Source organism: Salmo trutta, chromosome 37 (assembly GCF_901001165.1).
Source record: "Salmo trutta chromosome 37, fSalTru1.1, whole genome shotgun sequence".
Taxonomy (NCBI): domain Eukaryota; kingdom Metazoa; phylum Chordata; class Actinopteri; order Salmoniformes; family Salmonidae; genus Salmo; species Salmo trutta.
In genome coordinates this window covers 10,629,171-10,641,807 of record NC_042993.1, presented here as the reverse complement: position 1 = coordinate 10,641,807, position 12,637 = coordinate 10,629,171, and the positions used below count along the sequence as shown (strand labels likewise).

Here is a 12,637-nt window from a genome sequence, read left to right as displayed (position 1 = left end):
TAGAAACGGTTCAAACAAGCAATGCAACTTCAGTGACGGACTACATATGCAAAAATATTTTACAAAGAAGTTACATTTCAACATAGGATGAAATAAGCTCTAGTTTTGCCTATATGTCACATCAGTGTTGCATTCTGATTACAGCACCATATTTAGAGTCAAAAATCTAAAACTCTGCAAGATAGACATTAGGCAATAACTTCCAATCAAACTAAATACATACATTTTGCAGTCACATACAGAAGTAACCAAACAGGGTAAAGAAATCTGTGCTGGCAGGCAGAGAACATATTCTTTCATTTATGTCGATGGCACAATGACAACTTAAGGAATGCGTTTTTCATATGAGACTAGTGTTATTACTGTTCCAATTATTTCTGTCTCTAAGAAAAGTAAATTAATGATTCACATTTTATAAAGTGACAACAGTCGGAGCCAGCTGTGATGTTGTAAACTGACAACGTGTCCCCCGCACATTGTAGAACATTCAGCTTCTGCCAATATGACAGAATCTCATTCATTTGAATTTCAGACATGTACAAATAGTTTGTAGTTACACTTGTCAAAACATTAAGACGTTTTCAATATAGATATTCATAGGTAATCATCATCGCAGTTATTCTGTCTATGGGTGCTGCTCTGTTTCTAGCTTACTAGTTAGCAAACATCTCAATTGAACCACGTTTAGCAAATCATTTTAAAGAAAGATAAACGCATATAACTTATAGCTAAATGCCAGGAAACCGTGAGCGAGCTGTTAGCTAACGTTACTAGTAGCTAGCCACTATCAAAACAATGCTAGCTAACCGCAGACAAACCATAACTAGCTAGCTAACATTAACGGTTATTGCTAAGGCTAGCTAACGTAATGTCATTAGTTGGCTAACGTAAACAGAATAGCTAAATACAAACGGTGTACGTTGCTAGTATCTAGTTAGTTATAACCAGCTAGCAAGCGAGTATTGAACGTTAACAGCAAATTCCGCTACGCTAGCTATCTTGAAAGAGATAACGTTAACGTTACCTAGTTAAATAAATACCACAATAGCAGAGGACCGTTAGCTTAGCCTTCCCATGCATTCGTAATACTCACCAGATCCCGTGTCTCCGTCCCTATGATATTCTACATTGTCCGTGAGTTATGAGCGACACAACGCAAAACTGCTTGTGAGGTAGCTAACGTTAGCCAGCAGCGGCTACCAAAGAGGATCGTCGGACTCCAGCACTGGACTCCAGTCCCCGGCGTCCTGAATCAAAGGACACAGATCAGGGGCTCGCGTTTACTGGATTGCTGCTAGCCAGTTAGCGAGCAACCTATTTCCAGATGCAAAAGCGCAGCCATCTATTCAATGATGGTTAGCTAAATCATAATACTAATGAAATATATCTGCCGCAGCTTCAGACACATCTTCATACATTTGCCTAAATTATGCTGTTACGCCTTAGCACACTAGCCAGCGTGAAATGTTACTTAATGTTTGTTGTTTTTGTACATGGCAGCCTCCCACACAAAATGCTCCTCTTCTTTCTCTAAAGTTTTATGGCACACTACACCTATTCTGCCACCTACTGTACAGGGTATAAAAACAAAAAATATTCCATTGTATTCGCTGCTTCTTCTTTTTTAAAGTTGTATTGCAGACTAGACCTATTGGTGTATTGTCGCCACCTACTGTTGAAACAAAACGCATTCCATTGCGGGAAAGGGGGGAGGGGTGACCGACATCACGCAAAACACACAAAAAAAACATCCCAGTCACAGATTCCCTCTCTGTTAGCGCTGTGCAGTTTACAACCAATGCAATAAACGCTACAAAGTCCACCTTCTTAAACCTCTACGGGATCAGTATCCCCCAGCGGGACAGTTGTGCTAACGTAGGTTAATGTGATTGGCATGAGGTTGTAAGTAACGACTGAGACATATCTGATATGGACAGAAAGTTTAAATTCTTCTTAATCTAACTGCACTGTCCAATTTACAGTAGCTATTACAGTGAAAGAATACCATGCTATTGGTTGAGGAGAATGCACAATTATGAACTTGAAAACGTATTAATAAACCAATTAGGCACATTTGGGCAGTCTTGATACAACATTTTGAATAGATATTCAATGGTTCATTGGATCAGTCCATAACTTTGCACATACACTGCTGCCATCTAGTGGCCAAAATCTAAATTGTGCCTGGGCTGGAATAATACATTATGGCCTTTCTCTTGCGTTTCAAAGATGATGGCACAAAAAAATGTTTTTTTTTCTTTGCATTATCTTTTACCAGATCTAATGTGTTATATTCTCCTACATTAATTTCACATTTCTACAAACTTCAAAGTGTTTCCTTTCAAATGGTATCAAGAATATGCATATCCTTACTTCAGGTCCTGAGCTACAGGCAGTTAGATTTGGGTAAGTCATTTTAGTAGAAAATTGGGAAACGGGTTGGATCCTTCAAAGATTTTTAACATGCAACATGTCAGGATTGTTGACAAGGAATATTATCTGGTGTCTCTACTCTTACTACCATCAACTTCACTCCTTTCTTCCGCTCTTCTCACCGACTCCGGATAGGAGACATGCTGGACAGCCCTTATTCTTGCCACCTCCGTCTCCTTCACACTAACAGGACACTTCATAAATTCAGGTGCGTTCACAATTGCCACATTTAGGCTCAGCTGGCATATGATACCCCTCCCGTCTACATACACTTGACACATGACCAAATAGTTTGCATTTATTACACTGCATAGGTTTGGGTATGAAGGCTCTCACAGGGAATCTCATAAAACCCAAATACACGTGAGAAGGGAGACTCTTCATCAGGAAACAGTAGAATGGATGGAGTGGGCTTCCTCACTCCATCCACCATGTTGGTTAGTCAGTGCACACCAACCACTTGATCCAATTCTTACCATATAATCTTGGCTTTTACTTCGAGCACCACCCCACAGATAACACCCTTGATTGGCGACATGATTCGAAGATCCACATGCCAATCAATCCACTATGTTCTTGAGTCGCAGAGCATGCTCCTTCTGTTCCATAGGTATCAGTGGAGGCTGCTGAGGGGAGGATGGCTCAAGATAATGGCTGGAATGGAGTCAATAGAATGGCTTCCACTACATAGAAAACCACGTGTTTGATACCACGCCATTGACTCCATTCCAGACATTATTATGAGCCGTCCTCCCCTCAGCAGCCTCCACTGACAGATATACAAAAAACAGAATATGCCCACTTCCCGTTACTCTCATCTATGACGCCTCAGCCAACGCATCCACAATTTTCTTCTTCTTCTGTTTTTAAATGACGGTTGGCAATCACATGGTGCTTTACCGCCACCAATTGGACTGGAGTGTAAATCCATTACTACTACTCACAGGGATCCTCACCATTGACCCCTCCTGTACTTTCTTCACTGCCTCAAAATACAACACCTTCTGCGCTATTCTGACCCTGGCCACCGCAACCTCAAAAGGCCACTCGTCATCACTCCATCACTAAAATTGTAAACCTCAGCATTGCCCTCCAGTGGCAATGTTTGGTAATTGCATCCTCAGAGAAAATCACCCGAAAAAGTATGAACATTGACAACTAGAAACGGTGAAACGGTGTAAGGCAAAGTGTAGTTCGGATGTCTAATCAGATGTAGTGTCTACCAGTTAAACCTTTATTACCATAGCTATAGCTGCTGTGCATCACCTGACAAGTGCATTGGTGGTGAATCTGGTGTATGTAGACTTCAAAGCACTCAATCCATTTATTCATCATTATTTTACAAAATCAGTATCAACACAAACAACTTATTCAAACAGATTACTGGTTTAACAAACATTGAATAGTGTCTGAACATCTCCCAGAGAAAAAGCTTGACTGATTCAACAGCTTTATAGTTTAAAAAAAACAAACATAAAAAGACAAACTCTACTTTCCCATAGTGTTTTTGAAAAATATATATAATAAATTAATAACAAATACAATCAATTTGATTGAGAGCAAAACACTTCGGCATTCACTCAAACCTAAGAAAATGAAAAGTAAGAAATTATCAATGCATTATTTCATGTCATATGATCTAATTGTCACAGATTTTTCATTGAAACATTACATCATGTCACTAAAATATCATACAACACTGTCAAGAGAATATGCAATCATATGCCTTACTAGATTTTTAAAAATTTTGACATTAGATGAGCAAATAAAGCATCATATAGAATAGGCTATACAAAGACTAAGACAGTTTGGCATAGACTAATTTGTAAAATAATGGTACCCGAACTACCTGCACTGACTCCATCTTGCACTGACCCTACACACACACACAAGACCACATTTTGTTACATTATAGCCTTATTCTATAATATATATATATATATATATATATTTTTTTAAATATCCTTATCAATCTACACACGATACCCCATCAGGACAAAGCAAAACGTTTTCTTTATTTTTGCAAATGTATAACATTTTTATAAACAGAAATACCTTATTTACATCAGTCTTCAGACCCTTTGCTATGAGACTCAAAATTGAGTTCAGGTGCATCCTGTTTCCATTGATCGTCCTTGAGATGTTTCTACAACTTGATTGGAGTCCACATGTGGTAAATTGAATTGATTGGACATCATTTGGAAAGGCACACACCTGTCTATATAAGGTCCCACAGTTGACAGTGCATGTCAGAGCAAAAACCAAGCCATGAGGTCGAAGTAACTGTCCGTAGAGCTCCGAGAAAGGACTGTGTCGAGGCACAGATCTGGGGAAGGGTACCAACATATTTCTGCAGCATTGAAGGTGCCCAAGAACACAGTGGCCTCTATCATTCTTAAATGGAAGAAGTTTGGAACCAACAAGACTTATCCTAGAGCTGGCCACCCGGCCAAACTGAGCAATCGGGGGAGAAGGGCCTTGGTCAGGGAGGTGACCAAGAACCCGATGGTCACTCTGACAGAGCTCCAGAGTTGGGAGAACCTTACAGAAGAACAACCATCTGCGCAGCACTCCACCGATCAGGCCTTTATGGTAGAGTGGCCAGACAAAAGCCACTCCTCAGTAAAAGGCACATGACAGCCTGCTTGGAGTGCCAAAAGGCACCTAAAGGACTCTTAAACAATGAGAAACAACATTCTCTGGTCTGATGAAACTAAGATTGAACTCTTTGGCCTGAATGCCAAGTGTCCCATCTGGAGAAAACCTGGCACCATCCCTACGGTGAAGCATGGTGGTGGCAGCATCATCATTCTGTGGGGATGTTTTCCAGCGGAAGGGACTGGGCGACTATTCAGGTACGAGGGAAAGATGAACAGAGCAAGGTACAGAGAGATTCTTCATGAAAACCTGCTCCAGAGCGTTCAGGACCTCAGACTGGGGTTGAAGGTTCACTTTCCAACAGGACAACGACCCTAAGCACACAGCCAAGACAACGCAGGAGTGGCTTCAGGACAAGTCTCAATGTCCTTGAGTGGCCAAGCCAGAGCCCGGACTTGAACCCGATCAAACATCTCTGGAGAGACCTGAAAATAGCTGTGCAGCGACGGCTCCCCATCCAACCTGCCAGAGCTTGGGAGGATCTGCAGAGAAGAAGGGGAGAAACTCCCCAAATACAAGCTTGTAGCATCATATGAAAGGAGACTCGAGGCTGAAATCGCTGCCAAATGTGCTTCAACAAAGTACTGACTAAAGGGTCTGAATACTTATGTAAATGTGATCGTTTTTTAATTTGTAATACATTTTTCAAAAATTTCTACAGACCTGTTTTTGCTTTGTCATTATGGGGTATTGTATAGATTGAGGGGGGGGGAATGATTTAATACATTTTGGAATAAGGCTGTAGCATAACTAATTGTGGAAAAAGGGGTCTGAATACTTTCCAAATGCACTGTATATTTATGTATATATATTAACACAAACACACTACATTGACACTTCCACACACACTTTTACAGTCATTGACTATTGCTGCTCTGTTCTTTATTTTACTCTTATATATCCTGATGCCCAGTCCCTTTACCTTGCCTTCACGTACATTTTACATTTTAGTAATTTAGCAGACACTCTTATCCAGAGCGACTTACAGTAGTGAATGCATACATTTCATTTATCATGCATTTTTTTGGTACTGGCCCCCCGTGGGAATCGAACCCACAACCCTGGTGTTGCACACACCATGCTGGCGTTGCAAACACCATGCTCTACCAACTGAGCCACAGGGAAGACGTGTACATATCGACCTCAAATACCTCGTACCCATTGATCTGGTACTCTCTGTATATAGCTCCATTCTTGTGTATTTTATTCTTGTTACTATTTTATTTAGATTTTTAAACTCTGCATTGTTGGGTAGGGCTGGTAAGCAAGCATTTCACGTTAAAGTCTACACCAGTTGTATTCGGCGCATGTGACATAACATTTGATTTGTTTTGTTCATATAATTCCATACCGATACATAATTAAATCAGCAAACATACCAATAAATCTCAGAATGCAGCAAAATTTGACAGAAAATACGTTCTTACCACTGGATCCCCTCTAGTCCTCGAAAATCTATGTATAATAGCTCAGCAATCTAAACATACCAGTTAAAGAAAATCAGGGTAAAAAAAATCCCTCATGTAATAAATGCCTGCATACTGTACATCCTATGGAAAGCATAGGAATACTGCTATGGCACATTTTCAAAGATGATTGTGACCATACAAAAAGCCTTGATCCAAACCTCAAAGCAAACCTATAGCCACAGTAAAACTACTAGAATACAACCACACCATCTATTCAAGTGCACATCTTAGGCTACCTTCTGACCATAACATGTGACCTCTATCCAAGCGAGTACTACTACTGCCCATCGGCTATTGAACCAGACACTTAGCAAGCTGTAGTGACTGTCACACTGCCCTGTCACACAGTATGAATGGTCACCTTGGCCGGGTTAACCTCCATCGGGGTGGTGTGGAGCCCAGGACCAAATATGGGGAACACTCTCTCTGTAAACTCATGTGTGAAGGTGCACAGGTGCTTCCCACCGTTGCCTGCATCCCAAAATGACACCTCCCCCTTATCCATGTTTAGCTTGACCCGGACCCTCTCTGGCCGACTCTCCACGACCAGCACTGTGCGTTTGCCCGTCAGCGCATTGTACACCCCTTTGCTCAGCCCGATGGTCCACACGCCCCTGTCTGTGGACACGGTGAACTTCCTCTTGCGAGCCACAGACTCCTTACAGATTCCCAGGATCCACTTCGGGTTGTCTCCCACATGGACCTCCCAGCGGTGCTTGCCGGAGCGGAAGCCCTCAGCTCCAAGGACAAAGACACAGGGGTCGAAGCGCTCAGGGTTGTCCGGGAGGGACTGGCGCTCTGGGCTGTCCCGTACGCTGGCCAGGTCTGGGGACATGGAAAGCCAGGGAGAGGCCGTGTTAGGGTCCATCACCACTGGGACTGGAGAGAGAGAGGGAGACGTGTTACAAAACATTATGACTGAAGCGTAACTGTTGCTCAAAGTGTTTCCTCCTTCATTCAAAACATTGACCCCATTACACATTATATAGCCATCCACACCCATTTTATTATGTGTCATAACTTATGTAGCAAGTTAAAACCCTAAACTAAACCTTCAGTACATGTACTCACGGCATGTGACGTGAGCCTGCATGCTCTTCCAAATGCTGTAGCCCAGAGAGCCCACGTGCTTGGCCATGTTCAGGAGAGCATCTGAGGGATTCTGGGGGTCTTCACGAGGCCACTGGGCTCTGTGAAAACATGACGTCATAGAAGATGACCATGATATTAGAGGGAGGGTACACAAACTGTTGGGCAACTGATAGGATGTTACTGTACTTACTTTTTCTTTAAGGCTTGGAAGTTCTGAAAAACAACACAATTGAATCCATTAGTTCATTGTGAATAAGATTGACAAATGCATGCATTCAAAAAGGTCTCACTGTCATGCATAGTGACAATGTACAGTTAGGATGAGAGAGGGCGACCCACGACCCCCGCCCCATGAGGGAGACCCCTCCTGCTTACCTGCAAGAAGGTTAAATCCTCCGCCCCCATCTCCCTCTTTACGGTTTGGACCAGCTTAGTGAGGGCAGCAATGTCACTGGTCAAGGAGCTGATCCTTTCCTCCATTCTGGATCTCTTGTCCTCCTCCTCGTCTGCCAGGGCCTTCAGCCTGGCAGCCTCCTCTTCACACAGCACCTGACGGAGCCTCTCAAACTCTGCCTTGATCTGCTTCTCTGCCTGCTCGGCCTGGCTCTGGGTACGAGAGAGGTTGGAGGAAGAGTGACATTTTGTAATGATACTGACATACCTCTCGTCATTTATATCTCACACAACATTACTCATCTATAGGCTGTAATTATAGATTCCTCTAGAGGCTTTCTTGGACTTTTTCCTTGTCAGGACTCCAGGCCCTAGGTTTGCTCTACAGTCAACTATTTTGTTACTTCCAATTCTTTCTGGTGGGTCAAGGAATCTCAGTCTGTCCCTACTCATAACCAGTCAAATAGGTTGGTTCACATATCACATTACAGAACAATGACGAACATCAAACTGTTGGGCTCTGGATAGGCTACACACGTCTAGATAGAACTAGTGAGGGCATCAAAGAGGTCTAACAAATATCATTATCTTACACAAAACCGTCACCAAGATCTATCCACATGACATTGACAGGTGTGCATTAGTAATGGTCATGGATAGGCCCTACAGTGTAGATATCAGCAGGTCAAGCAGAGACAGTATTATAGTACCTTCATGAAATCAACTGTGTTTGAGTATTTCTTTTTCATTCTCTTGAAGGTCTCCACTTTCTCCTCCAATATGTTGACTTTAATGGTCAGTTCTTCCTGCAATAGAACACATAAAACAAAATTAATATGCATAATAGTTTGTGATCTAGTGACTACCAGATAATAAAAAACATACAGCAACTTATTTGCAGTATTTGTTTCAGGTCCTAAGCTATTGGGTGTTGACTAAGGGACAATAAAGCCTTGTTCACACTGCAGGCCTTAATGCTCAAATCTGTTTAGGAACACTGACTGTCCGAACAGCAAGTTACAAGTGACCAAATCAGATGTGTGTTCAGACAGCAGTCATTAGCTGACATGGCTACGCTAGTTGTCATAGTAACGATGGGTGTGTCCACAATGGTGTTGGCTGATTGGTGGTGGTGCTCGTGGTTCCTATCACTCAGAAGTTATGTAGCAAGCTAAGGTGACAACAATGCCTGCCGGGAAAGTTGTGTTGTTGTAATCACTAACTTGGGGAGGGAGAGCAATGGTGCGAGTGAAGATAGATATTTCAGTATTCTGAAATGGAGGTAAAAAGGGCTAAAGTTTTAAAATCAAGATAAGCCTCAGTATGATAATGCCTCATTTGTTGTTGGACCGCGATTCGTGAGCAAGGATGTTTTTTAGGGAAACCCATTTGTGGTCACAAAGATGGCAAAGGATGCATTGGGAGAAGTGGAGTCAGAGAGACCTGGAGTGGTATGATGTTGATTTCATGTGTGTCAAAAGAACAAAAGGATAATGCACAAATTATCGACACATTTAGTGGAATGCTATGATTATCGGAGTAAGTCACCAATAAAAGGTGTCATATCTGGCATCTCTATGGATATTGAGGCTTCATGGTTTAAGATTAACATGCCAGGAATAGTTGATTCACGTTGCTTAACCCGCACTGTGAATGGAAAGGAGGAAAGCCTTTGTGTTATTGACGTTTGATGAAGAATTTCTCCCAACCCATGTAAAGCTGGGATATGAGATATGTGGTGCGAGTTCATGTACAAAAGCAACTTCAATGTCATAAATGTAAAAAGTTTGGCCATGTGTCAAGTGTTTGCAAACAGAATATCATTGTTGAAGAGTCTGAGGACGCACAATGTTGCCATTGTGATGGGAATCACATTCCAGAGTTCCCTGAGTGCCCTGTTAGGATGGAGGTCGAAGCAGGAAGGATCAGGGCTGTTGAGAAGGTCTCCTTTGCAGTCAGTGAAAATTGTTGACGCAGCGAGTAGAGATGATGAAGCTATGGCAGTGGATGCCCAACAGTCTGTGGGTGTCAGTCAGTTGAAAGATCCAGAAACACTAATCGTGAAGAATTTTGATTTTGTTGCGTTCATTGCATCTGACGCAGGTGATTATTTGTACAGGACAAACAAAACAAAACAAAAAAATATAAGAAACTGGAAATCATTGTGAAAGCAGCTAATGTTCTTAGAACTCCAGGATTTCACATCTGAAACATTGCAGGGAATGTCTGGAATTCTTCCCCCTCTCAGGCCCCAGAACCTGTGTCGGGATCTGAGTACATTTGACTAAGTGAAGGAGTATGTTGACTTTGTGTGTTTTTTGTGTGCGTTTTATTTTGTATTAGTAGTAAAGTTATTTTATCTCAGTTCTACCCCACCCAGTGGGTGGTGACAATACCCCTTTTGGATGTAGTCCGCCAATAAAATCTGGAAGAAGAAAAGGCCTGCTATGGACGTTTTCTAGTTGCTTTGAATGTTCAAAATCAGTGTAAGAACACTTAAAGCCTCAAAGTATAACATGATCCAACTTTTTCGTTAGCCACAGCAGTTCAGACACAAGTCCATGGCCAGGAATCATATTTGTATCTGACTTCAAACCATCTATAAAGTGCAAAAGCGGTGAGGTAGGAGTGCCCTTCTCAACTGAACAGTAATCTGCAGCGCTTGGTCATGTCAACAAGGCAGCATGGTGCCTCGTTCAGAAATACAGTTTTCATTGGGAAGGCAGATAAATGTTTTAAAAAATAATAATCAAAATCAATCACTTTGCATGTCAAAACACCGCATTATATTAATACTCCACGTGCTTAATCTGTCACTTTTGTTTTGAGCCGACTTCGCCGTCGGCCAGAGCGGGCATCTGGCTCAAGCCAGGGAGGCAAACGGGTTCCAAAACGAATGCAACTACTTTTCACCCAGACAAACTCCTCTCACCTGGAACCCCGGCCCAGATAATCGAATATCCTCACTCTCACCTTACACAACGGCGTCCCCTCGTTCAGTGGCAGCAGGTCGTGAGCCCGATGTAGAGGGACACAGTCGATACACACGGGCTCCTCGTCCTTTACGCAGTAAAGTTGAAACGCCAAACGATGCAGGTTACAAACAGGCACTTTACTGATTGCGTTCGGTCCCCACCAGCGCTTCTCCTTCTGAAACGACTCCGTCGCATCCATCAGCGCCCGGTTGGATATTGGTTGCTCGCCGTCACAGCTCTTCCTGCACACGGGACACTTCTGCTCCGGCCCCTTCCAGCATTGCTCCAAACACTCCTTGCAGAAGCTGTGGCTGCAAGAAAGAAGAACGGGCCCCCGGTAAAGACCTTTACAGACCGGACAGGTCAGGTCCTCCTGAAGGAAGGATGGACTCTCTGACATCTCCTCATCCCAACCACATTCAGCCATGGTGTCGGATCTGCAGGCCCCTTCAGAAAACGCGTAAAGTTTTTACTTTCGCTTTCTTCAAAATGCTCCTTTTTATACGCTGACAGTTGTCCAGAGACACTCTTTCTTTCTGATTGACGGTTTACCTTTATTCTTTGTAGATTTTTTGACCCCCAACACAGAACTTTAGTTTGTAAACAGGTAAAATGTGCCTTTTTGTTGACTGCCGTTCCAACCGTAACCTCCCTTCTGACTTCCTTCCTTGAGTAGGTGTGTGTATGGCGTGCAACCTTCTTCTGAGGTTTTAACGGCGGTTGGCATCCAATTTTTTGCATTACCGCCACCTACCAGACTGGAGTACAATTCCCTTAGACTTTGCTTGAAAAATGTAATAAATAAATAAATACTCTACCACACTACACTCACTAATATGGTACACAACCAATGATGTTCTACTTAAGATAGACCACCACATCCTGCCGTTTCCAATTGGAGCCGAGTAGGTGGGATCAAGTGTCGAGATGGGTTTTTCAAAGTCGCGTTTATTGGTCTGTCAGATGGCTTAGTAAATTAGGTTCAAAATGAGAAGCAGATGTTGGACTGGAGGTGATTTGGAAAGGACTTCAACGCTTGTGTTAATGTAGCGAACGTTAAGTAAAGATTCGTTGTTGAAACTTTTATAACGCCACCGAGATAGAAAAGTATGTTATGAATATATAGTTTAATGTTATGCATAAATGAGATATTAAAGCGTTTTGTACTGGGCATTAACTGTTTGGCTAGCTATTTTCCGTTAACATGCTGAGGAACAGTAACATTTTTACATTTTAGTCATTTAGCAGACGCTCTTATCCAGAGCGACTTACAGTAGTGAATGCATCCATTTCATACATTGTTTTTCCGTACTGGTCCCCCGTGGGAATCGAACCCACAACCCTGGCGTTGCAAACACCATGCTCTACCAACTGAGCCACACTGTAAGTTAGCTAAATCAAGAACGTTAAATTAGCTGGGCTCCGCACATGCAAGAAACTGACGACTAGTTAACAGTTGTCATTTTGCGAATCAATACAGGAGACTATTGGTAAAATATAATTGAGTGAGGTTATTAATAGCTAACCGGTTACTCTAATCTTAAAACATGTTATGTGCAGGCCAGGCAGCAGGCTGTTAGCCAGCCTGCCAGCTTACTGGAGTCTGCCACTAGCACA

The 12,637-nt window shown here is 42.5% G+C and overlaps 2 protein-coding genes across 4 annotated transcripts in view; both read right to left on the bottom strand.

Moving 5' to 3' along the window:
- LOC115177305 (multiple epidermal growth factor-like domains protein 8) overlaps positions 1-1,649 on the bottom strand; it is a 35,355-nt gene extending 33,706 nt beyond the window's left edge. For all 3 annotated transcript variants that reach the window (XM_029737954.1, XM_029737955.1, XM_029737956.1), the window contains exon 1: positions 1,094-1,649. The gene's annotated coding sequence lies outside the window, so the exon portion shown is untranslated. The remainder of the gene's footprint in view (positions 1-1,093) is intronic.
- A 4,720-nt stretch (positions 1,650-6,369) lies between these two features.
- Positions 6,370-11,724, bottom strand: LOC115176781 (zinc-binding protein A33-like). The gene is made up of 6 exons (XM_029737063.1): positions 11,019-11,724; positions 8,756-8,851; positions 8,028-8,258; positions 7,843-7,865; positions 7,632-7,750; positions 6,370-7,439 (listed from the first exon to the last, which is right to left on the bottom strand). The coding sequence occupies exons 1-6, from the start codon at positions 11,445-11,447 to the stop codon at positions 6,901-6,903; spliced, it is 1,437 nt and encodes a 478-aa protein (XP_029592923.1). The 5' UTR covers positions 11,448-11,724; the 3' UTR covers positions 6,370-6,900.
- Positions 11,725-12,637: the final 913 nt, after the last annotated feature.

Bases quoted from the DNA above. Each gene is read 5' to 3' on its own strand.
- LOC115176781 (XM_029737063.1), bottom strand. From the start codon at position 11,447: ATGGCTGAATGTGGTTGGGATGAGGAGATGTCAGAGAGTCCATCCTTC. The intron at 8,852-11,018 runs GTGAGAGTGAGG...GTTCTATTGCAG, and splicing joins AGGGGACGCCGTTGTGTAAG to GAAGAACTGACCATTAAAGT. The intron at 7,751-7,842 runs GTAAGTACAGTA...ATGTTTTCACAG, and splicing joins TTCCAAGCCTTAAAGAAAAA to AGCCCAGTGGCCTCGTGAAG.